The sequence below is a fragment of the Melospiza melodia genome, chromosome Z (assembly GCF_035770615.1).
Source record: "Melospiza melodia melodia isolate bMelMel2 chromosome Z, bMelMel2.pri, whole genome shotgun sequence".
Taxonomy (NCBI): Eukaryota; Metazoa; Chordata; class Aves; order Passeriformes; family Passerellidae; genus Melospiza; species Melospiza melodia.
Genome location: NC_086226.1, coordinates 7839239 through 7864896, shown reverse-complemented (window position 1 = coordinate 7864896; position 25658 = coordinate 7839239). Strand labels below are relative to the sequence as shown.

The 25658-nt window shown below is 39.2% G+C and overlaps 1 protein-coding gene across 13 annotated transcripts in view; it reads left to right on the top strand.

Moving 5' to 3' along the window:
* LOC134432322 (ubiquitin-associated protein 2-like) overlaps positions 1-25658 on the top strand; it is a 227664-nt gene that overhangs the window by 22341 nt on the left and 179665 nt on the right. For 12 of the 13 annotated variants that reach the window (XM_063180906.1, XM_063180907.1, XM_063180905.1 and 9 more), the window contains exons 3-8: positions 3711-3788; positions 5405-5515; positions 9312-9465; positions 11174-11251; positions 21058-21112; positions 22269-22372. In XM_063180906.1, the coding sequence (XP_063036976.1) occupies positions 3711-3788; positions 5405-5515; positions 9312-9465; positions 11174-11251; positions 21058-21112; positions 22269-22372 (580 nt within the window). The remainder of the gene's footprint in view (positions 1-3710; positions 3789-5404; positions 5516-9311; positions 9466-11173; positions 11252-21057; positions 21113-22268; positions 22373-25658) is intronic. The other variant, XM_063180916.1, reaches the window with a different exon arrangement.

Genomic DNA, 25658 nt, shown 5'->3' with positions numbered 1-25658 from the left:
CAATGTCTCCTGTCAGTGAGGAATTTGATGCCTGTGTCAGGATTTCTTTCCTGTGACCTCACAGTCCTCAGATCTCAGCTCTTCTATCTGCCAGCCTCCTGATGCTAGATGATTTCTGGTCAAGGGAGAAATTTGAATGGGTAGGAGAAGCTTCGTTAGATGTGTGTTGTGATCTGCAGCATGATTCAGTGTCTCTTCAAGTCACAAAATCCTAAACTTACTGTGCAATGACCCCACCGAGTGAACTGGTCATCCACTAGCAGACTAAAATTTTCAGTATCTGTTAGATGGATATTAAGTTTCACCGTACTGATACTGATTCTTGGCAGCAGTAATTGCGTGCTTGTCTGGGTTACAAAGAGTGCAGAATGTTTCTGCTTCTGGCAACTCAGTATTCTTTTGACAGATACATCTCAGAATTAGTCTGGCTTCAAAAACTGTCTCAGTTCTTTGCTGGCGTGTGTGTAGCAGTCTGGAGGTGATACACACATGAGCTCTATTGAGAACTACTGCCTTCTGTTGTTTTTTGGACTAGTCTTTAATATGGAGACCCTCTTGCTCTGTTTTGCACAGTATTAATCATGTGACCCCAAACCCTGATCATCTCCTTGAGCTGCAGCGCTTGGCATAGTGGTGACTCATGCTAATGTGTGGATTTAGAAAGTGACTTTCAACAAGTGAGTTGAATTTGGTTTATTTTAAAATAAGGCTGCAGGAGTATAGTGAGCAGCCTGGCAAAAGTGGTGGCTTCCCCTTTTCAACATTTTGCAAGACAGCACTGGAGTGGTTTACTTGATTGGGTTCCCTGGCACGAGGTAGACATAGGCAAATAGGAGGAAGTCCAGTGAAAATCTGCAGAGATGGTTGTTAGACTGAAACAGGAGAAATGAGGGGTGGCTCAGGGATCTGTGTGTTTTCAGCCCACTAAGACAAGTGTGTTCTGTTCAGGTACCTTATGAAAGGGTATAGGAAAGGTAGAAACTAACTATTCTCAGAGAGCAAGTGGCACAAGCTCGAACACTGGTAATTCCTGCTCTTAAAAGTAAAAAAAAAATTGCCGAGAGTATGGTCATGGTGTATCTCTGTAGGACCTTTCCAAACTATGGGATTCATTGATTTTAGATGTTAAGACATTTTCTGCATTTTGTCCTTTTATCCTGTCTTTTGCATAATAGATACTGGTTTGATCACTTCAGTGGAGAAGGTGGTTATTTCATACCTAGTAGTTATGTTTTAATGCTCCATATATTTAATTGTTGAGATACTAGATGGACCTTTCTGCTTAGTCAGTCTGCAGATCAGCAGAAGTCTCTGGATTTACCTGTTTTATCACCAATGATTCATTTTTCTGAATGTAGAATAGTATTTTCCCAAATGGATATTCCAGTGTCAAAATATCACATTGATCATCATGTCAATTATTTAACAAATTACATCATGTTTCTACTACATTGCTTCTGGATAATAAATGTGCCATTTTATTGTAAGATGTATGTCTATTACTGACACTTAATCTTGGGTTTGGCACACTTCTGCTTTCTGGTAGTTTGAAGCTTTTAGTTTAAAATTTCTTCCACTCTTCTACTGAAAAGGTACTGTATCTTGTAAGGTTGAGTAAAGTTCAGGCTGTTTTGATATACTACTACTTTCTTAGTCACAATTAAAACTTAATTATACTCTTGGGTAGGATGCTAGAGCATCCATTCGAACAATGGCGCCTTTAAAATAAAGAACCACTACATGCTGGAGGAAAGGCCAGAATTCTTTGTGGCAGTGGTCTGATGTTTTTGTAGTCATCTGGTGGTTTTTGTTGTTTTTTTGGTTTTTTTTTTCCTTCCGAATCTTCAATTCCATCTGGGTGAAATCCACTGGCATAAATATGAGTGGTATTGCACCTACAAGTTCCTAAGCTCTCTGCTTACACAGGAAAACTGGAGATGCTGTCACATATTCATAATTCTACTTGAATTAGTATGTTTTTGTTTTCTAATGAGGGCTTGAAGAAAACATTTGTTTATGGAAAAAATAAATCTTAGTGGATTCCTGATTTTTGGTAAGATATGCCATCATATCTCTACAGAAGTTATATTGTCTGAATGTCTTTGCTCTGGTTATTTTCAAAGAAAATCTCTTCACTTGCTTAAAAGTCTCAGTGTGTCTGTGGAGGCTGTAATCAGAGTGAGAAAATGGATCAACAAAACTTAAATTCCTGAAGCCAGTAGACGTTTTGGTTCTGCTGTCTGCTGAGTTCTCAGCAGTCACCAAGAACAACCTCCTTTGCTCAGAGCACCACACTGACAGAGTTCTGTGGAAGGTGGAACTGGGGAGTTCCAGAGCAGCCCCTTTTACCCAGTGGAGTGACATACGAGGCTGTCAGCATGACAGGCTGAAAAGGTGAAGTAACCCGGAGTGTACAACTGTTACAAATGCTAATTCTCTTGGAGCGTTGTCTCTGAGCACAGATGTCACTTCCCTCAAGGAACTGTGGCAGCTGCAGTAGCTTTTCAGCAAATAAGCAGCTGGTGGTGTTCGTTGGAGTCATTTTTAGACTCTTCTCAGCATTTGTGCTTGGTGGCCTCCTCTAGAACTTGGATTTGTGGTAAACTCCGAAAGCCAAACAGTCTGACTCTGATTAGATCTAACCTTGTGAGGCACAGAATTTCACGTGTGTACCCTGTAAAGTGGGATGGCAAAAGGTGAGATCGAGCCAGCTGCTTAGGGTGAATCCTTTCCATCAAAAATTCCAGCAGTTGAACTGATCCCATTCAAGAAAGAAGAACCTCTGCAGGCTCAGCAGCCGCATAGTGAGTCCTAGCTCTCTTCAGTATCAGCTTTCTCTATATGCAGAAGTAGCCTCTTCCCTTCGAGCAGAAGTCAAATGAGGTCCAGGATCTTGTAGTGCACAGTGTTCTTTGGTATTTTCTTGGGAGTGCAGTTTATAGGCTGCAGATGCCACACTGTGAAGTGATGTGTGTGATGTGGTATCTGTGTTAGAGTCCTTTCTCTCTCAGGGGCAGTTGTAGTGTGTTTGAATTTTTTGTACTTGACTGCGTCTCCTTCAGTCTCAGCTTTTGTGCAAGTTGCCAGTGTGCATTTTTGTCCAGAAATGTTGCAGAAGCACCAGGTACTTCATCAATAGCAAACTGCTTTACCAGTTTTCTGAGACCAGTATTCACTTGTAAAAAAAAACAGTGCTGCTGTTCATGGGCAATGTTTTGAGACTTGACCCAAGTCTTTTTAAGTGCTCAATAAAACTACAGAGTCTGATTGTTGTTGTGAGAGCTGTGGAAGAGGATGGGAACAGGGATCATCAGAGGTGCGGTTAATTTAGAGATACTATTGCCAGTTTGTTACAATAAAACTCTTAATACTGGAGTAGTAGATCTTAAATAAAAGTGAAAGCATTAATGTAGCTAAAATGTAGTCTTCCCTGGTCCTTCTGTGGTATTATATGGTAGTCTTGTCAGTACAGTGACCTTTAACTGTATTTCAAATAGATTAGAATTTGTTAAAATTGCTTCTATCCCAAATAACATTTAAAACTATAAATAGGAATGGACAAGATATTGATCCTTCCCCCACAGCATCTCTGTGCTTGTTGTGTTATGTTCTTTTTGAGAACCCATAGGAAAAAGCAAGGACACTGGGATACACTTCTAAAAAGTATAGTTACCTTTTGCGTACTTTATTGGATATTATCTTTTTTTCAGGCAACAGCAGAACAGATTCGCCTTGCTCAGATGATCTACGATAAGAATGACGCAGATTTTGAAGATAAAGTGAAACAAGTATGTTTCTTATTGGTACAAATTTTTTTGTCCCACAATAAAATGTTCTAGAACTGGCTTCCATTTTGGAGGTGGAGCATCTGTTTCTGGGTTAGATGAAACTTTTTTCAGAAAGACATAAGTTTAACTAGGAAAAGGTGCTCTTATTGCACTGTAAAGTCTTTTTACAAAAAATTTTGTGGTAATACAGCTCTGACGGTGTGGTTTTCAGTGTAGGAAACTATGTAGACCAAACTTTGTTGACAAACCCTTAAGCCAAACCATCAGACATCAGTTTGTGCTGATGTCTCTTCCTCAGTGTATCTCTCTAGTATGGTCTTGATGATTAATGATTGTCAGAATGAAGAATGCGTTCAGCTTGTCCTCAAGTACATGCGAGAAAAATGTCACCTGCGCAAGCTGAGTTTGCTAATATCTCGGAAGTTTTCTGGAAAAGTAAAAGTCTAATGATAGCTTAAAGATAAATCAGGGTGTTATTTTAAGAAATCAATAATCTTACCTCACAGATCTGTGTATGCATTAAAATTATAGAATTACAGTGTATAAATGAAATCTCTCACCTCTACGATGGTGAGTGTTGGGTGTTAGATAATCAAGCTTTCATTATCTACTTACACCTGAGACCATTAATTCAAGCAGTCCTGACAATATGGATGTCTCTTGTGACTATTGTTGATTTTGTCTTGGTGAATACATCACAGCGCATGAAGAACCTAGGAATGCACCCAGGAGGGAAGAATTAGCTTGAATGCATAAATGCAGCAAAGAAGCAAATTTCTTGGTTTCTTTTCATCTCTAAAACTTCCTCTGAAGCACTTTTTGTTGTTAAATGCTTTTTGTTGTTCTTGTTACAAATTAGTTCTGTTGACCTGCCAAAAATGGTATCTTGTACTTAGTGAAGCCAAAGGACCCTCATCAATAGTGGTTGTGCCTGTGCTGGTGGGAAGGAGATGAATTAAGTTCTGCATAGAATTTGTTTTACCTTCTGCATATGTAGGTTTGTTTGTTTTACCTTCTAGCTCATGTAGGTTTTGTTCTTTAGATGAATTTCCTGAATGCCTTGTGACACATACTCTTCAGGATATACACCATGAGTTCAAGGAGCATAATTCAGAACTAGATCTCCTTAATCGCCTTTGTGACTGTGGTGTGGCCTTATGCTGAAGTGGATCAAGGGAGCTAGTCTGTCTGAAAGATAATGTATTTCTTAGTCTGGATGGTTTTCCAGGCAGATCTGTTCTCTGCCATGTCTTGCTATATGTCTTTTCTCACACTGGGATAAAGAGGGCAGTTTTAGTGGAGAAAGAGATAGGATGATATTGAAACTATTGTTGTCCTTTACACTTAACGTACTGCTGATCTGGCAGCATTTGCTGCAAGCATACAGAACAGAAAAAGTGTGAAAGAATACTTCCTTGATTACCAATTAATTTATGCTTCTTCCTCTTTTGTCTGAATCCCAAGCAGATCTGTACAATGCAGATTACTTTATTCAGGTTATTAGTTTTACTCTGACATGGTAGCTATGCACTTTGTTATAATTTGTGGTCATACTAGATCTTACTTTCTTATGATGGTAATTTAGATATTTTAACATGTCTGACTTTTACTGCCAGCTTATGGAAGTGACGGGGAAAAACCAGGATGAATGCATAGTGGCACTACATGATTGTAATGGGGATGTGAACAGAGCAATCAACATACTGCTGGAAGGAAGTTCAGACACGGTAAGTTTTACTTCCATGTTAAACTACGCCTTCTGTTTGCTGTGATTTTCAGCTTCTAGAAGGACATTGGGAAAGTCATGTTTCACAAATTTTCAATTTCCGTGTCTCCATTCAATTTCTTTTGGAGGAAATGGAAACTAGGGCAGCTTCTCTACTGCATGCATACCTTGGAGAAGGCTGAATCTGGAAAATGTTGTGGGTGTTCAGCTGGTCTATTGCAGAGTTCCCATGCTTTCATTTATATACAGCAGTTTTAACTCTGCAGCAGAACTCAGTGCTCCCTCAGACACAGGCCTGCTTCTTGCTGCAGGTTTTGTAGTTACTGTGTAGACCCTCCTGAGGCCTGAGACCATTACAAAGGTCAATCTTTGTAAACCCAAGGGCAGGCAGGTATTTTAAGTTATGCACATTCTGTAGGTGTGGGTTGCGAGTTTTGAGGTTGGAGGAGATGTCCACATCTGCAAGTTGCACTGGTAATGCTACTTATGGCAGAAAAGGATGCAACAAGTAGTTGCTTCTTTAACTGTGTTGCTCATTTGCATGACTTAATTGAAACACAGGAGGAGGAGACTAAACTATGTGTATGCAACAACAAATAATGTAGCTTAAAAAGTTGCACAGTTGAATTTTTTTCCCAAGAGATACTAAGAAAATACGTTTTACTGCAGTTGAAGTTTTTGCTGGAGAGATTTCTTACAGTTTGTTTTTAAATTAGTTTCTATCTCCTCCAAACTGGAAAGGTAACCTGGACTTCCTTTCTTGATGCTGAACACTCAGTATTTCCTGTGATTTGTCAGGATGTGTACTCTGGTTTATTGTTAATGAGGAAACTCACTCCTCACACACCCTTAATCTGGGACACACACTATTTTGACTGAGGGGACTTTCTTTTCTATGTCTTTATAATTTTTTATCAGAGTTGAGGTCTTCTAAACACAGAAGTGTGTGATATTGACAGACTGGAAATAGAGGAGAGCATTTCACTTAAATCTGTGTGGGTGATATGCTGTGTTCTCTGACTTACCATGTTTGCCATTTTTTAGTTGAAAGTAGTTTTCTGATTGGTAGAGAATATTAAATCTTTTTTTACTTCAGCAATTTGTTGTAACTGATCATGACATAGAAAAAGCTTTCTGAACTCATTCATCAGCTACAAGTGATACTGATATGTTCTGCACTTTTGACAAGTCCTTCTTAACCCACTGTTCTCTGTAGACAAAATACAACTTGGAAACAAATATAGAGAACTTGAAGGAGTCAAGGAGGAAGGAGTATTAATTGATGGGTGAAAAATTTTATTTTTGAAAGTTTGTGGGCCTCCAGTTGGAAGGATTTGTTTTAAGGCCGTTATACTTGAGAACAGTTTAACCATGGATTTGACATAAAGTTGTAAGCTGAGGTACTACACATTCTGAATGAAGATTTCCAAATCTCTTTTTCTAGTCTCACTCTACTTTGATGCACTTGCAGTTTTTTTAAACTTAATTTGAAAGATGTGTCCATTCAACTGAAGGAATTCGAAGAGTAAGGAGTAATAGTTAAAATGTCTATAACTCAGCCAATTTTGTATTAGTCTTTTTTTGTTTGCTTTTGGGGTTTAAAGCTGTGATCTACAAGCTGTAAGTATGTGACTTTGTAAAGACTTTCCTTTTGCAGCAGTTGTAGCAGTCTGGCTTGGGCTAGTTAGAGGCTTGTGTATGAGTAGAGAAGGACATGGTTTCTTTGCCTAAGCTTGTATTTATTTAACTTCTTAAATCCATTTTATACTCAGCGGTGTTTTACTTACTAAACCTTTGAAGATAGAACAAAACAGACCTTTCAGGTTTTTATTCTTTCCATGTAAGAACAGGACAACAAGAATTATCTGTTACAGATTTTCTCAAAGGTCAGACCCACTGCTATCATTTGGGTTGCTTCAGGCATTGTCAGCTGAAATTTTAATCAGTCACCTCCCTCAGAAAGAGAGACAGCTCAATGTCTGACAGATCCCCATGCTCAGAGGTAGCACCATCCTCTATTTTAAAGTCATGCTGACTTTCTCAAGGCTTTCCTCAAAATTGTATTGTGGGAAAGCATGGATCTGATGCTTTCGTGATCATCTTTTTACTGATCCTTCCTAAGTTATTTTGAATCTCACTCGGGAGAAGCTGCTTCCTCTTCATCTTTGCAGCCTTATCCAGTTTTGGGTGTTTCCTGAAATGGTCAAAGATATTTTGGCACCAAGCCCATCAGTGAATTAGTGCATTCTGAACTATACAGACTTGGCTGTTCAGTTGTCAGTGCAGGTATCTTTCCTCCTGAGAGGTGTGTGAAGCACTAGGAATGTTTCAGTGCAGTTACACCAGCTGTGGTAGGTGATGCCATGTGGTACTTACTCGGGGAAGCAGCTTTCTGCCTCAGGGATAAGGTGGTGGTGTTCAAATGTGTATAGTTTTGTACCTCTGATCAGCTCTGGCTGGACTTCACCAAAGTTGGTTTAGTGTTCTGTACTGGAGGTGGAACTGCAAAGTGATTTCACCTTTCTTTCTCACCAGTGCTATGCCAAAAAATGAGAGAGTAACAGTTCTCTTTGTTCTTATTCTCTCAAAGGAGACTTTATAACATTGTGTTTGTAAACTGCTTTGTTACCTGCTTTCTTCCTTGCACCGGCTTCCTAGGCAGCTTGAACTAGCTGGTCATGGTCTGGCTCCTCAGGGCTGCTGAGTTGCTGTTGGTGCAATTGAGAGATAAGACAGGACTTAAAATTACTGGTAGACAACCTTTTTTGTTTGATGTAGGTGCCTGTCATACCTCATACTTCAGTGCTTCACAACAATTTGTATGTGCAAATATTCTGATATTTAATACCTTATTTGAGCTGTAAGCTCCTGGAAATGGGGACATACATTTAAACCTCCCTGCCATCTTAATGATTTGCAAATAATACCTTTTCTTCTTCTTACTTGCTTTGCAGCTATGGTTTAATAGACTAACCATGGAATTGCATAATATATGAGTTGCTGAACTATTCTTGGCAAGTGTTTTAGTCATTTTATTTTCAACTCCTACAGATACTCCTGTGGAGCTTATAACATCCTTGAATTTATTTTGAAACAGAGTTTAAGATTAAAACAGAAGCCTGATATTTGGACCTTGATCCCGTGTCTTGTTTAGACATAGCTTTTCCTGTGTTTTGCTATGTTGGATGGTCTATAGCTCTTAAGAGTGGATGGTCTGACTTACCATCAGTTCTCCCAAGCTGTTGTTTTGCCATTCTGTCTTCTGGGGCTTAAATTCTAGTGTGCCTGGATGAGAAGTTTTTCTTTTCTGTTTGGCGCTTTTTCTTTCCTCCTCTTAGGCCAGATACTTAGTCTCATCAATCTTTTGTTCAATGATACTTACAAGGGTTTTTTGGTTTTTTTCTTTTTCATTTCCCTGGGAGAAAAAGATAGCTTTGTTCATGTTCCCATGCTAGATTTATGGATGTATTTGAGAGGAAAACTGTTGCGTGCCTTGCAGATGTTCTGTGTTACAATAGTTCCAGTCTTCCTTGAACTAGTAAAAGTCTATTATAGCCAGAAATATTTTGGGTTCTCATATTCCCTAAGACAATCAAACTTAAAAAACTTTGTTTTTATCATCTCTGTGCAAAAATACAGCCTGTCTTTCCATTTATATCAGTGTTGTTTGCATTTGTGACATTATGCAAATACCTGGGTTTTTTCCATGAACTGGAGGGGTGTGGGGTAGAAAGTGGGCATTGAGAGGTGTCTCCTCCTTTTTGACTTTTGTGTCTAATTCTGTTCTACCCAAATAGACTTCTTGGGAGACTGTAGGGGGAAAGAAGAAAAGCCTTGGAAAGGAAGGTTCAGAAAACAAAGAGAACAGAGAGAAACGAGGGGACAGAGAAGTGAGTCGCGGACGGGGAAGTTCCAACAGACGGGGAAGAGGAGGCAGCCGTGGACGAGAGTGTACGTATAGGGCTTAATTTTTAAAGATCGAGACGCTTTTCTTGCAGCTGGAACTGAGTAAGCTAAGAGCGAGTGCTTAATGGAGCAAAGTCCGTCCAACTATAGCTCAGCGTTGAAGGGATCATAACTTGTTTGTGCCACAGGTATGCTTGGTCTGTCTATGTGACTTGGTTTTGGGATGGTCTGTACTTGTTCAGAGACACTCAGTGTAACATAAGTCTCTGGTCTTGTTTGATTAATTGATCTTGTACAATTTGCTGTTCTTCATGTAAGTTTTAGAATTGACTCTTTGTAAGTCTGCATGAGAACAAGTATGTCGCTGCACAGCTGATACACTTTTTTATTTCTTTTAATGAAAAAATTATCCAGCTTTGACTCCATCTCCTTTTATGAGTGGGAGAACCTGAAGATGTTCTCATCTTCTCATAAGGGGAATGAAAACACTGGGATGATTATTAATCTCTAAATATATTTCTCACATAAATCAACCAAAGGTGAGTTTCTGCAACAGAGAAAATTCTTTGTTAGTTGAAACATTGAAAGCTTTGCTACAGTTGCAGTAATACATTGTACAAAAGCAAACTGATGTTTCCAAGTTAGAGAGATTCAAAATAGATCATGATCGGATACATGTTGCTTGTTTTAGCTAAGTTTTGTCAGCATTCTCAAAGCTGTGCGCATTGTCTCTATTGGCTGTTTGCCACACTGATGGATGAGAAAAGAAATCAGAATGGATACAATATGTTTAGCTTTGCACTTATAAGCAGGAAAAACATTTACAGTATTAGCCAACTCATGTTATTCATAATTGGAAGATATTCAACTATTGTGCCAATATAGATGCTGTGAATTTTTGTAGGATAGAGTAAAGTCAAGATGAAAAAATGTTAATAAAACATGGAGCTGGACTTAGAAAAGTATAAATTAGATCAATCAAAATGAAAGCAAAGGGCAAATTTTTTTTACCAGAGACAGATGCTGCCTTTCTCTTTTTGTAAACTAGAATTAAAGAAATTTCAGGTGATTATCAAATCTTGTTTTTTTTCTTCCCAACTTTATGTCCAAGCATTTTTGGTTTTATTGTTGCTATTAGGAGAAATGCAGTACAAAGTCTCAGCAGTGAGTGTTTCAGGAGGCCAGTTTTATTGGAGTTTTTTTTCTCCTTCAAGTAGCCAGCTCTATTTCAAAGCACCTTGTCGGGAGTTTACCACAAACCACTTAGGTTGCAGACCTTTTTTAGTCCCTTACCTTAACCCAGTCATCATTGTTTTAAATAAATAGGAGAAATCTGTTTCCATGCTTCTACAGGGATGCAGTATGGGCAAAAAGGAGAAGAGTTGGTGTTACTGGTTATCCTTTATTTTTTCACTGTTGTCAACCAGTGCATTATCTAGGAAACACAGAATAAGGCAGCTGTCTTTACTATCTCATTAAATAGCATAGGCTGCAAAACATGGCGCTTGTAGAGGTTTGTCTCCTGATGGACTTTTCCTTCTTATATTTTGCTTCCTAATTGTCCAGTACAAAGGAAACAAGGAAAGATAAATTGCTTCTAGCGAGGCCTCAAAGAAGAGGGGTAATTGAGATCTGTTGACCATCCCACCTGAAAATTTTGCCTTTTGTTTTGAAGGGTTCGGGTTAAGCAAATGGCTGTATTGTCTCATGTAGCAATCTCTAACGCTTCTCTTAAGCTGTCCTCTCTCCACAGTTAGAGCTGAAGAGAATGGAGTGGACAACAATCTAGGAGACAGGCCTTCAGACCGTGGGAAACGTGGCCGTGGGAGAGGTGAGATGGTGGCACTGTTGTGGGACTGGCTCTGCTTTCATGTCCTGAAAAGGAACTCTCCCATTTGTTTCTTTAAATGCTGCTTCTTAAGCATTTTTTGTTTATCCTTTGATTCCATATGCACTTCAGCCACCTTGTGCTTGGGTACATCCCATTCCCTTACCCTTTATCATTTCTTGGTGTTGGAACAACTTAAAAAAAATTGACAGAGATCACTTCTGTGGTAATTTCCTGTGTGGCAGGCAGCTGTGCACTGGCTATGGAGAGCTGTTTTCCCAGACTGACTCATGCCAGCCTCCTGTGAGTGGGAGTGTGCTCACTCAGGGTTCCTCAAGATGTACTTCAGCAGCAGGAGAGCACAAGATTCCATCTGTATGGCTCTTGGGGAAGGATTTGGTGTACCTTTTCTTGTAGCATTTCCTTGCAGTGTCTCTGGTTGTCAGGCTTGCCTTCTGCTTTTGGTAGCCAATCAGAGAAAGAACAAGCCACCTTAGAGACATTTTGCTATGAAAAGGAATTCGACATGGAAGAGCTGATGAGAACTGTGGAGAAGGAGTACTGTGGAGTTGTAGGTACAGCTCCAATCCTGTCATATAGAAGAGGTGGGAAAATGGATTGGATGTGGAATCAGGTGATATGTATTTGAATTGGATTTTCACTGGTTGCAGTGGATAGAGGCTTGTTTATCCTTAAAGTCAGAGGAATGAAAATAAATAATCCACGTATGGTGCAGATTATGGGTGGACGAGTGTATTAAATAAGTTGACGAAATGTATAGCAGAACTAATGTACTCTGTAAGTACTGTCTGACTCAAGAAAAATTCTGCCTTCAAAGGACTCCTTTGTCTTTGGAATGTCGGGTAACAAGGCATTCAGAGACAGGCGCATCCAGCTTCATTGTCTCCAGATCTGCATCTTGAAGGTGTACAAAGATGCAAAGAAGTAACTTCCAAAGGTTTGTGTGTGAGAGTGCCTGTGAATCAGCAAAAACCCAATGGTGTGTGCAGAAAAGTAGCTCTGCAGGACAAGGTGTGGTATAGGTCACAGCTATGATTTTTGGTATGTTAACAGTTTACACTTTCAGTAGGTAGAATGTGAGTCTTGCAGTTACTTATTTTATAAAATAATCCTTTATTTTCAAATTATAATTATAAAAGTAGGACTTTTTAAAAATGGTTCAGTAAATTTTAGATATTAATTTCAAATGCAGTGGTTTTTGCTTTAACCTCACAAACCATACACTGCTTTTGTTGTCAAAACTGTAGCTTTCTAGATGAATATAGTATATCTCAAACTTCATAATCAGATCAAAATGACCTGTCTAACTGAAGAAATAGAAACTGAGTTTCTAATAGAAAAATAGAGTTTCTATTCACTGGCTTTGTGTACACAGTATTACTATATGTCTCTCCTAAATATTTTAGACTGTACTGTGAGCAAAGTATATTAATGAAGTGTCTGTCATAAACCTGTTGGCCAATTACAGGATCGTTATATTACAAGTGTGTGTATTCCATGGTAGGAAGTACCTGATTAATTTTACAGTGCAAACCCTTGAAATCCTCAGGAAGTTTTAGAAATCTGTGTAATTCGGTTCTTATAATTTCAGGGATACGCGGCCTTCTTTCTTTGGATATTAGTAGAAATAATAATAATAAAAAGCTTCCTGCCAATTTATTCTGTAGTCTTTCTTTTCTGTTACACAGAATAGTGAAATGAGAGATAACACACTTCAGCTGAAAGTAAACAGATTGCTGGTAGTCACCACAGAACCCATTTTTAGAAATGTTTCATGCAGTGTGTGTGTAGAAATTTAGGCACTGGATATGAAATAAGGGGTCAGTTAATTATCTGAACAACACACTCTATTTTAAGCTACCTTCTCAGGCAGGAGTTATCTTACTGGCTACCTTCTAGGAGATTTGCTGGGCCATCATATGTATTACTCCTTCACAGTATAAAAACATAATTTTAAAAAATGATAAGCAACTGAAAATAGCTAAAACGGGATTGACGCAGAGGTGATAGTGTGCTGTTCACTGAGAGGGAAAAACCTTTATACTGAATATTTCACATTTGGTGTGTAAGGCACTAGTTTAATCTGACAGTAGATCTTCCATTAATGACCATGTCATATTCCTTGTAACTTCAAAGGGTAGTAGGTAAACAGAGTGTAAACACCACTGTGTGGTGGTATGCAGGGCGTCAGGGATTTGAAGCATATACAAATTATTGACTGATTAACAGAATGTAAAAATATATCACAGCATGTGTAACAGGACACGTCTCAGCTGTAATTGCTCTAAGCTAAATCTTTGCTTGTTAAACTAAGAGTGTAGACTTTGTATTGAAGTCAGGGAATATCTTGTTTTAAGATGCCTTCTCATCTGTGCTTCCTTTTAGAACCAAATTTCTTGCATTAACCTAATTTAAATGTAAGAAACACTGTAATGGTAATGAGTAGTAATTGTATCCAAGTGATTATATTTGTCAGTTTAGCAAGGATTTGTGACTGTTTAGAATGGAATCTCCTGAAGAAACTAAGGAGGCAGATGGTTATGTGTTAGGATTATCAGCTATAGAAACATTTTCTTATTTGTATTTTAATCACCTGCAGTGTTGTGTACAAGTTGACAAACTACAAGCCCAGGTTATTTTTAAGCTGTTGTTTTTAGGGTTCTTGCATCTTCAATTTTAAGTGCAGGTCTGATTCTCCCAGTTCCTCTTCTTCATATTGAAAAGGATGCAGAGAGAAAAAAAAAGGGGTGTAGAGCTAGAAGGCTTTTGAAGGTACTGGGAAGTCTGCAGTTATGGGGTGTAGGGAACAAGTAGTGTAGGATTTTTCTGCCTGCAAGAGAGGTCTGTGTGCATGTATGGTAGAGCTCTGTTAAACTTCTGTGGGGGCATCAGTTGATCATGCCAAGCAAGTATGCAGTAGAGAGAATATTAAATGAGATCAGCAGGTTACAGCTTCAAGATGAACTTAAAGAGTTGGTTCTTCATACATGAAGTGAATCTAAGGAACTCCTTTCAGTAAGATAATGTGGTGCAGGAAATGTATACATAAAAAGACTTGGAAATTGCATCCTAAAAAAGAACCACGGTCAAGAAAAAGAAAAACCACCAAAGATTTTGTTGTATGTAAATTATTTTTGACTAAGGAAGTCAAAGCCACAAATAGTTGAAGATCAGGAAAACATCCAAAGAAACTACACTGTGATTTCAGTTCATGTGCTCTTCCCTGGATATCTAATTGACCATGGCTTATAAAGGAATAACAGGTAGGTGGGCTTTCAGGCCTTTTTTTTGATTCAACATAGAAGTTGTTATAGACTCAGGTATAGTAATTCTCCTGGTTTGCAAAGGCAAGATAGATTTGTTGCTTGCGCTTCTGTTTATCTCTTTACTTTGTTATTCCAGAACAACATGAGCATTCCATAAATGTGGGTTCTGCCAGGGACTTTTTCTTACAAAACAGATATAAAAATGAAAGGAAAATTGCTGTGTTTTAATTCCAGCTCTTGTTTTGTCTGCCAGCTATATAGGAAAATAAAATAACTTATCACTCTCATAGATATCTGATTATAATCCAGTTTGTATTCTTGATCGCTTTTCATTGTTTTTAACATAAAAAGTATACTATCCTTGAACAAATTGAATTTCTGTATCCAGAACTGCTTGTATAAACATTCGCTGTGTTTAAAAGCTTCGCCCAGTTGGCACAGGATATGTCTTGGATTATTTTTGCCAGAACTAAGGAGAATGATGTTTTTTTATAAAATGTGAATGTGGACCAGACCTTCTGGAAGTCAGAATTTGAAGTTTGCTTAGTTTTGCTGTGCCTCATTCTGCATTAGTTAAGAAACTGTCGTGTACTTTTTTTTGAGATTATCATAGTTTAGATGTAACAAGTCACCTGTTTTCCTTTAAATGTAATTTTAGAGTTGAAGATTTTCAGCATGAATTGTAAAAATGCTTTCTAGAGTAAATGCAGTATATAAAACTGATTAATTGCTTCTTGCTTTATGGTGACTAATAAAGACAAAAGTAATTTGAATTATTAAATCCAACTTGGGTGTTTGTTCTGGTAATATGGAGTACCTAGAATATAAAGTTTCTGCACTTTACCTCCTTATCTCTGAAGGATTAATAAGCCTCTGTCAACTAGGTTCTGCTGGGAGGATGGCACTGCCAGAGCAGAGATGAGGCAGGTCACTTGCTGTGTAGTCAGAAATAAGCACAAATTTAGAGTGTTGCTTGCCCTTCCAGCCTTCATTTCCTTTTTCTTGCAGCTGTTCTTCAGGCCATTTCTTAACCTTGAAGTAACTTCCTCTAATTTAAACCCTGAAAATCTGAATTTTTAAGTAAAAAGCACCTGTGTTGCAGTGGAAGGATTTAGGTCTAGAAGCTCAGCAGATGTGATTTTCTGCAGAATAGGTTGTTAATTTAATGGGCTAGTCCCATCTGAGTTGTGCTTTTACACACCTTTCTTGTACTGCCATGAAGTGTGCATTTTCTTTGGGGGAAGAAATGGTGTGAATGTGGAGAGCAATTCTTGCCACGCATGGATGGTACCAGAGTGGAGAAGTGGTTGTGATGAGTGTTTTGAGCGCCTAGTAGGTTTTAGTGAAAACAGAAAAACTTGCCACCTGCCTGGGCTATATATAAGTGCTGACCTTTCTAGAATTCATTCAGAAGAAAAGTGCAAAGAGTAAGGCAGCAGTTGACAGTTGTAGGAGGTTCCTCTGAGAGGTACAGGGGCACTCCTTTGGTGACATGTTGTGCTTTCTAGAGAGGTGTGCTGCTTACCAGGGGCTCTTATCAGGGATGTCACCGAGACTACCAGGCTTCTTGCAGTCCACTGACTGCTACTTCCTGCTGATGTTTCATGGAGGCACAAGGGGTACAGCCAGGAGCAGTCTGAACAGCATCAAGGGGGATTACAGAGCCCTGGGTTTGACCGTAAGACACTCTGCAGCAGCTAGTTTTTGCAGGTAGTTTTTTTCATCCATCCTTCCAGTCAAAAACAAAGGGGGTCAAAAGGGCCAGTTGTATTTGGAGAATCAGCAGGTGATTATAGGCCTTGTGCCACAGCAAGGGGACTTCACTTCTTAGACCGGAGGACTCTCTTTGAGAAACCTGGTCTTCTGGGGACTGATGTGTTCCATCTGTCGGGAAGGGGATGAGTGTCTTTGGTTATCCTGGCTTCATAAAGGGCAAGTTGTGCCTGACCAATCCGGTGTCCTTCTGTGATGGAGTGATCATAACAGTCAACGAGGAAGGGCTGGCATCATCTATCTGGATTTCTGTAAGGCCTTTGACATGGTCATACATGACATCCTTATCTTACATTAGAGAGAGAGGGATTTGAAGGTGAACTTTTTGGTGGATAAAGAATTGACTTCATCCAGTTAGTTGGATGCATTCAATGGTTCTGTGTCCAGATGGAACCTGCTGACAGGTCATGTCCCTCAGGGCTCTATTGTGGAATGTTGCTCTTAAATTAATATCGTTATCACTGACAGATTGAGATTGAGTGCACCCTCGGCAAATTTGCAGATGATACTAGGCTGAGAAGTGCAATTGACGCACCTGAAGGATGGGGTGTCATCTGAAGAAACCTGGACAAGCTTGAGGAGTGGGCCCATGGGAATCTCATGATGTTTAACAAGATGAAGTTCAAGATGCTGCACTCGGGTCAGAGCAATCCCAGGCAAAAATACAGACTGGGGAGAAGAACCCCTTTGAGAGCAGCCCTGCAGAGAAGGACTTTGGGCTTCTTACAGATGAAAAGCTGTCAGGAGCTGGCAATGTGTGTTTGCAGCCTAGGGCTTGTGGGGCTGGTGAGGAATGTGAAAGTCAAGGGCAGCCTGGGCTGCAGTGACTGTGAAATGGTGGAGGTTGAGATCTTTGGTACAGTGATGAGGACACACAACAGGCTCACTGCCGTGGCCTTCAGGAGAGCAGGCTTTGGCCTCTCCCAGGATCTGCTTGGTAGAGTGCCATGGGATAGAACCCCAGAGGGAAGTGGGGCCCAGGAAAGCATGTTAATATGTAAGGATTCCTTCTTCCAATTTTGGGAGTAGTGCATTCCAACCAAAAGAAGGACAAAACTTCCCCAACTGCATGGATGAAAAGGAACTCCTGGACAAATTCAAACACAAAAACAAAGCCCGGAGAAGGAGGAAGCAAATAAATGTAGCGTGGGAGGAAGAGAGAGGTGAGATTGTCTGAGCAGCTAGGGTTCTGGTTGGGAATCCTAAAGTTGTATTGTTGGTGATAAAAGGAAGACAAGGGAAAATTTGGACCCTCTCTGTAGGAAAATGGGAGTCCTGGCTAACTGGGATATGGAGAAGCTGGAGGCACTTAATGGCTTTTTTTGCCTTGGTCTTTTCCCACACATGAATTTCCAACCACATGAATTACAGAAGGTAAAGGCAGGGGCTGGGAGAATAACCATCCACTTTAGGAGAGGATCAGGTTTGAGACTCTTTGAGGAATCTGAAAGTGCACATGTCCATGGGGCCTGACAAGATACATCTGTGGGTCCCCAGGGAAGTGGAAGAGGAAGTGGCTAAGCTACCATCCATCATATTTGAGTTCCCACTGATGAAAAAAGGGAAGCATAACCTCTGTTTTAAAAAGGGAAGGAAGGCAGACCTGGGGAACTAGAGGTCAGGCAGTCTCACATCTGTGCCTGGCAAGATCCTGGAGCAGATCCTCCTGGAAGTTAAGGGACTTGGAAAGTGTGAGGTGGTAGGTGACAGGCCAACTAACTCTCCCAAAAAAGAAGAGGCAGGCAACATGGTTACTGTAGACAGCAGGGTTTTTTGGTGGCTTGGTGTACTGGTTTTCTGGCATTTATCGAGGTGGCAGCTGGTTTGGAGAACTGATCCAAAAGTGAACAAATACTGTTTCCTGGTAGTTGTTCAGTGCTCAGTCACTGGAAAGTGCAAAACTGTCCATGCACAAAAGAGCAGAGCTTATGATCACTGGTGAGAAAGACCACAATTGCAGCAGTTCTAATTTAAACGGGTTTAAATTACTGTGGGATTGCATGCTTAGTATTTGGTTTCCTGCTGTGAATTCTGAAAGCTTTATCTGCTCACTGACTCTTTAGTCATGTTAAAAAGCATAAAAAGTTTGTAGATATCCTGTAGGCGTTCACAGTTGTTTTGTGACTAACTTCTTTGTCTTAAAAGACTGTACCTTCTGTTTTAAGGCCATTTTTAAATTTTGACAACTGAGAGAAGTAGCATGAGAATTTCTTGACATGAAAATTTAAGGATTTTACTAGTGGCCTGGTGGTGTCAAAGAGAATATTATCCTTTTCCATTGGCATCTTGCACTAGTGACCATGATGTATGAAATCCTGTGTCTGAGTTAGATGATATTGCAGTGGTGAACATTCACTGTCCCATATTTTGAGTGAGTTTTTCATGTGTTTTCTAACTTTGAATTTAGTAATTTGGTACTCCCTTTTGCCTTTATTAGAAAGGTTCTTTTGTGTTTGTTGATAAAACTTAATTCCAGTTTTGACTGAAAGTGTAGACATAGCATTAAGAAGTTAAAGGAATCCACTTGAAATTCAAATTCAGAATTATCTTTTAAAGTGATCTGGTATAAAAAAATGCTTTGCTGGCTAGTAGTCGAAGACTGCGCATGGAACATCAGGAGCAGCATTTTTTCTTTTTTGCAATTTGTAAAACTGTTGCTTATTAATGTTTTTAGTCAGTAGTTTGTTGTGCCCATTATGGGCATGTATGCCTGACTTGCTAAAACATCACCTTCTCTTTAGTGTGCTAAGGTTGTTTCTTCAGGCCTTTGCACTTGAGATACTGGGGTGACTTACCTCCTCTTGTAAAATCTGTTTCTTCTTTCATGACAACTATTTCAGTTATCTCTCTGTACCTTATGTCTGTCTCACTCAAAACTGTTTCTGGTTGACTGTTTCTGTGTTTTGCAGCTCCCAGTTGGATTTGTACCTCATGCTGTCAGAAAACTGTTGATCTTGCTTCTGCAAAATTTCTGTAAATAGTGTTTAATGCTCTATTGATAGCAATTGAAAGTAATTTTATTACATGATGGCCCCTACCATATCCCCAGGTAAACTTGTGTAGCTGGTTCTTCTCTTAAGAAACCTTACTGGACAGAAAGGTAATCCAGAGTGCTCTGATTTTGGCAGAGGATAGCAAAAGAGTAGGTAGGCTGAGCAAGAAGGTTCAGTGGACAAGTTGGTGGCAGTTGGGTACAGTGGGGTGTGGGGCACTGTTGTTTGTGGCAAAAAACACATGGGCTCAGTAAAGAAGGGTGGCAAATGCCAGGTTGCAGCAGTTGTTGCTTCTTTCATAACCTCTGTCTGCCTTCTCTCCAGCCAGTTGTGAAAAGAGAGCAACGAAGGCAAGATAATGTAGACATAACAGAGCTGATCAGAGTCAAACTTATGCTATTCTATGTTCTTATCCCAGCAAAATCCTGTGTGTTGCTAGATGGGAATCTTTTCTCTGCTTTGATGCCTCTAAAAAATCTTGAAAAAGTAGGTCCAGAAATGTATTTTGTCACTAAAACAGTGATCTCGGGTAAGGGGAGTGGTGAGAGCAAGAGACAGAAAGTCATTAAAGTAGAAGTTTGATAAACTGGTGTTACCATGTCCTGGAGGTACTGCTATTTCTCAGTTTGTGTGGTCTCCTGAAAGTAAGAAGTAATTCTGATCCAACTTTGAACATCCCATCATGGGTAGTTCTGGTCTATGGGCATCAGTGCTTTGGTGATTTAGGATTATCATTTTTGTGTGCTCTGATAAACTTGCAGTTGCTTGGTGACTTACAATTGCGACATAATTTTGTCATTAAAATAAACATGGTTTTGTTCTCTGAGTGCAGCTCTTGACCTCCTTTTGTTCTTGTAATACAAAATAATATTCTCACTCCTCCTCAAAAAAACTTGAACAAACTAGGTAAGCCTTACATAAAACCCTGAAGAAGTGAGGAAGGTAATCTATGCAGAAATATATTGCATATAAGAAATATTTAGTAACGCTTTTTGTAGATGTTTGCTTTGTGTATTCTTGAATAGCACAAAAATTTTCATGCCTTATTGACAATATACTGTGTGCAAAAATTAAGCTATTAATTGTATCAAGAAGCTCATAAGCTAGGGCTGGTAATCAAATTTGAGAAAACAAATACTTGTTTTTGTTAAAACAAATGAACATTTTAGTGGATGATAACAAGGAAGATGATTTAGGTATTTTCCTGTCAGGAACTGTGATGAAGGGTGAGGCAGAAGGAATGTGTGATTCAGAGATTGGCAAAAGCACAGGAGCGTGGACAGGTGATCAGTGTCAGAGAAGGAAAAAAATGGAGTTTTTCAACTTTTTCCTCCCAGATAAGGAGTGACAGAGAATTGCTTGGGAGATCAGGATACTCAGGGAGGCTGGGATTTTAGAGCATCTTAGGCAAGAATGAAACAATCCAAACAAAATTTTGAACAATGCCTAATAAGTTGGCAGTAGCAGTGTTTGGGATGAGTCTTTAGGTAATTTCTTTTAATGGCACTGCGTGCTACTTCATGAGACACAGAAAAGATGGCAGATAATTGAATATCCTACTGAAATGTTGGGTCTTAGATGAACCAAGGCTTATTTGAGTGTGTTAGGGAAGCAAATTTGGTGTGGGAATTTGGGAAGTAAATTATATTTAACTTAAACTATGGTAGTTTTGTTCAACTGTGGCATTCTTTAATGTGACAGACTAGTTACTGGTGGTTCCTCTGCTGTTGCTGTTAAATGGTGTTTTCTCTCCTAGGGTTTGGACGTGGCAGAGGGAGAGGAGCGGGGAGGTTTTCAGCCCAAGGCATGGGGTAAGAAACATGCAGAGCACAGATTTTGACAAGGATCAAACACAGTGGCAATATTTATTGACAATGTTGCCACTGTATGTATGGATATTTCTATATGTTTGATAAACCAATATAGATGCAAAAATTGAAAAATCTCTTAGGTGATGAATAGACTATTTTGGTCTTAAACTAGTGTTTCTAACTAGGCACACCTATAGAATCCTAATGTATGTCTATTCATTGTTAGTATCTTGAACTTGCAGAGACATACCTGCTATCAGTAGCGGCCACATAGTGCCTTGGAGTCTGAAAGTTGTGTGCTACATATAGTCTTAGGTAAATTTTAAACCAGATTCATTTCAGTGTAATGTAGAATGTGCAGTGAACATATTTAAAACTTGAAAGTAGCAATTCTAAACTTGGTTCTGTTTTTGAGGTCTCATGCTTTAGCTGTTTGGACTCATATGGACCTTAAAACAGATTCAGAGGAAGTTATTCAGCAGCTTAAAAATTTGCTCTCAATTTTGTTGGAATAACTTGGCTTATAGAAATGTAGCCTCCACTGCTTTCACTCAGTGTTTGCCTTTAATGACACTTCATGCAACATCAGTAATATGATGAACTGGAGTAATGTTCTACTTCTCTAATAATTCTTGTTGTTCATACCTGCAGATGATGAGTTGAAAGAGGTTTTTTCTTCAATAATGCTTTTCCACATTTTAGCTGCATCTGTGTATTTTTGGCATTAGTGTGAGCAGAGCACTTTGAAATAATCTTACTGGTGCTCTGAAAGGACATGATACTGGTCACTTATCAGTCAGCTACCTGCTGGAAAACTTATCTGTTGAGAGAGTCATATTGTTGTGTGTATAAACTAATGCTTTATAACACTGGAAGAAATTGGGAAGCTGTTAAGTGGTTTTTCAGGAATTTATTTGGTTCAGTGTCTCTACAGGAATTTTGTTTACCAGTCTCTTCACTTTTTTCTCTTATTCTCTTTTCTCCCTTTTTATCTCTGTCTGCTCATAGAAGATTTTTTTTAAGTAAAAGCTGTCAAGATAACTTATGTGGAAATCAAGATGTTAAGTCTAATACAACTTCAGCTAAAAATTATGACACTTATGCTCACTGAATGACCCATGTGTTCTCTTCCATTTCTTAACTTTCAAAACTCTAGGACATTTAATCCTGCAGACTATACGGAGTCTTCTGCCACTGATGGCTTTGGGACAAAGTCAGAGATCTGGGAGACTGGTCAGAATGATGCAGATGATGGAACTGGTAAGATGCTTCAAGAAGTGGAAGGATTGGAATGAAGACCTGTAGCATATTACAGCTAAAATAACCATTCTGTTAGTGTTCACTTCTGAAAATTTGTATACATCTTTTGTGACACAGATACTAGATGATTTTTAAGTTTAGCTCTGCTGTTGTGCAGAGCCTGTGTCTCTGGTGAGAATGAGGAGAGGCATTTTGAAATTCTTTTGTTATAGTACCAATAAACCCTTGGGGGACAAAGGAATTTGAAGAGTCACTGGAAGAACCTTGTATATAAAGAAGTGTTTAGATATCTTAATACTGCTTAAGATCTCACTGAATGCAGTTAAGGAGCATAAGTCCTCCTAGAACTGATTGGTCCACAGGCTTTAGGCCCGTGATATGAATATCTAAGAAGAAAAAGAGTTTACAAGTATGAATTCACTCAGTGACACTGGGATGGCTTTGGAAGCCCTATCTGCACAATGCAGAAATGTAAGGATGCGAGTCTCTGGATGGAGGAGAGTTCCAAGATCTGCGACTTCTGAAGAGGAAAATTATTAACTAAAGCACAAGTAGTCACTTGAATTGAAGCCAAAAAGCCATTGACCTGTCTGAAGATCAAGGCAGATGTGTGTTTCTGTATGAAGTTTCAAGTGAGAAGTACACACTTCCAGCTAAAGGCCAGAGACTGACATAGTTTGGAAAGGAATCATTTGGCAGTGGTCTCATGGCGATTCAGAAATGAGGGTGGCCTGCTTATCTGTGATGGGAAAAATAGGATACCTTGCTGCTTCCTGTGTTCTGTGATAGAAGATGAAGGCAAAGTAAACCATGTGTTAGAATGGAGAAAGTCATATATGTTTTTGTCCTCGCTTGGGAGCCATTGAATGTTTTTCTTTTAACTGCAGCAATGGGTAACTCTTCTGATCTCTTCATTGGTAAAGCCTACTCTGGTGATTTTTTTATTGACTCCTGTGCCAAGTGTGGAAGCTGATCCTGAAGGGCACAGTGTGCTCTGTTGAGCTCTACTGTGAGCCACTGAGATGCAGCTTTCTAAATGTCTTACAAGCCATTTTCCACTTAACTAGAGAAGACAACAACAGGCTCAAATTTTAGGGAGGCTTATTAAGCAGCTGTCTTGTCACTCTGATTGACTTCTCAACCAGTGTGGAAGAGTGGCTTTGAGTATATTAGTGGTTGTTAATGGAAGCATTATTGCCAAATTGGTATCTCTCTAAGGCATTGCTTAAATGACTTGGTGCTGTAGCACAAACAGAAATACACCTTTTGTTTTCACTCACATTAGTTTTTCAAATAAGAAGATACCTAATGTTTTGAAAACTCCTTTGGAGATTCTTACGTTATTGTTTGCTACCTGTTAGCAAGGGGCAGGGGGTGTTCTCACAAGCATTGCAGAAGCTATAAGGTTAACTAAATAAAGAAACATCTGCAAGAAAGGTATTAGGAGATTGGAGCAGAGGTAGAGCATCACTGGTTTGTTTCTGCTGATGCAGGTGTAAGGATATAGCTTACTTATGACTTGTGCTCTACTTCCAAAATGAACTCAAGTGTTCTGAGACCCTCCCTGCTAACTCAGAGTAGCCCCCATGTGCCTCTGTCACAGCAGAGGCAGAGCCTCCTTGTCCTTCATTCTCAGTGTTAAGTAATGGAAGAAATCTAGGAATAAGAGTAGTTTGGTGTAGGTAAACATCCCTCTAACAGTATGAATGTGTCATCATGAGAGGTGTGCTGCTGACAGAGTGGTGGAAATTCAGAGTTTTGATGTGTGGAATTTCTGTTTGGATGTCAAGCGCATATTTGCTGTGCACGTCACCAACAACTGCACTGGACTTCAATAACACAGCTTAATGCATGCATGGAAATTTGGGAAGCATTATAGGAAGAATGTGTGAGAAGGCATTGGAGAATTTTCACTGGCCTTGTCAGATGAATGAATCTTTGAGGTGTGAATGAGGGGGTGTCATTGTGAGGTAGTTCCTGCAAAATTGCTTGGTTGGCAGAAAATGAAAGTAAACTAGGTAAATGTGAATGTTCTTGTTGGGTGTTAAGTACCTTTTTGTTGCTAATCTTAATTTGCTTTCAAATGAAAAAGGTACAATAAGTGACAAAACAACAATGTCTCTCTAAAGAATGCTTTCTTTTATGGTGTTGTAGGCAAGCTCTAGGAATGTCTGAAAGAAGTCTCTGGGCAAAAGGAATAACTTCAGAAAGAACAGGCTTTAAAATTGAAGCATCAGTTGTCCAAGTGGGTAGCACTTTCAGCCTTTTGATGGAAAGCATCTTGAGGGTTTTTAAAGGAAGCTGCAGCTGGGGTGGTAATTTTACAGCAGAAGAGACTGCTGGGAAGGAACATGGAAGCTGTGCTGGGGAGGACAGTGTCAGACAAGGTATGGGGCTGGAAGTAGTTTGCATAAAGTTGAGCATGAATTGACTTGTTAATCCCAAATATTAATTTTTAGGTTCCTCCTCCTAAATTCACATGATGCATTGTTAATTACAAATCAATGACCCAGTTAAGTTCCCAATGGGGGGTCAGCTAAAGTTTTGAATGTGGGAACACATATATGTGTATGCAAAACTGTAAAGCTTGCAGTGGACTTTATAGACGTCAGGTAAGAGTTTATACAGGAAGGACAGGAAGGAAATTGCTCTATTTACTCCTCGTTATCCAGTCCCATTTCTTATTTAATCTCAAAAGAAGGTAAAAAATATTAACTTCTGCTATCTACTTGAAAACCTAGTATCTTTAATCTGCAGTTACATTAAAGAAGCAGTAACTGGGTAACTTAGAGAGATAAGATATCCTTGCTTACCAAAATATTTTCTGGAGACATTATACCAATATAAACTCTTTGTGATATTCTGAGTTATGTACTAAGTATTTCTTTCTTTAGCCACTGCTGGGGAAATCAGTATTTTCATAAAAATAAATATAATGTTTGTTTCCAAAATGCAATTTCTGTCATGTGTACTCTGAAAGTGCTCTAGAACCTCATGTCCTGAATTATTGCAGATGCCAAAGGCATCATGATAGCTTGAATAGCCTTTCTAAGTGCACCATTGTGTAATCCAGTAGAAAAGCCAGCTGGTTCTGTGAAGGTAAAATTTAGTGTTGGCTGAAATACAGACTGAAGGGCAAGTCTTTAATAGTTCATAACATTATATCTAATTGTATTCCAAATAATGCAGCATCAATTTTCCTGCATTCTAATTTATATAGAAATAATATACAGAGGAAAGGCAAAGGGAAGGGGTAGATGAAGAGAAACAAAATTACTAGCTTCCT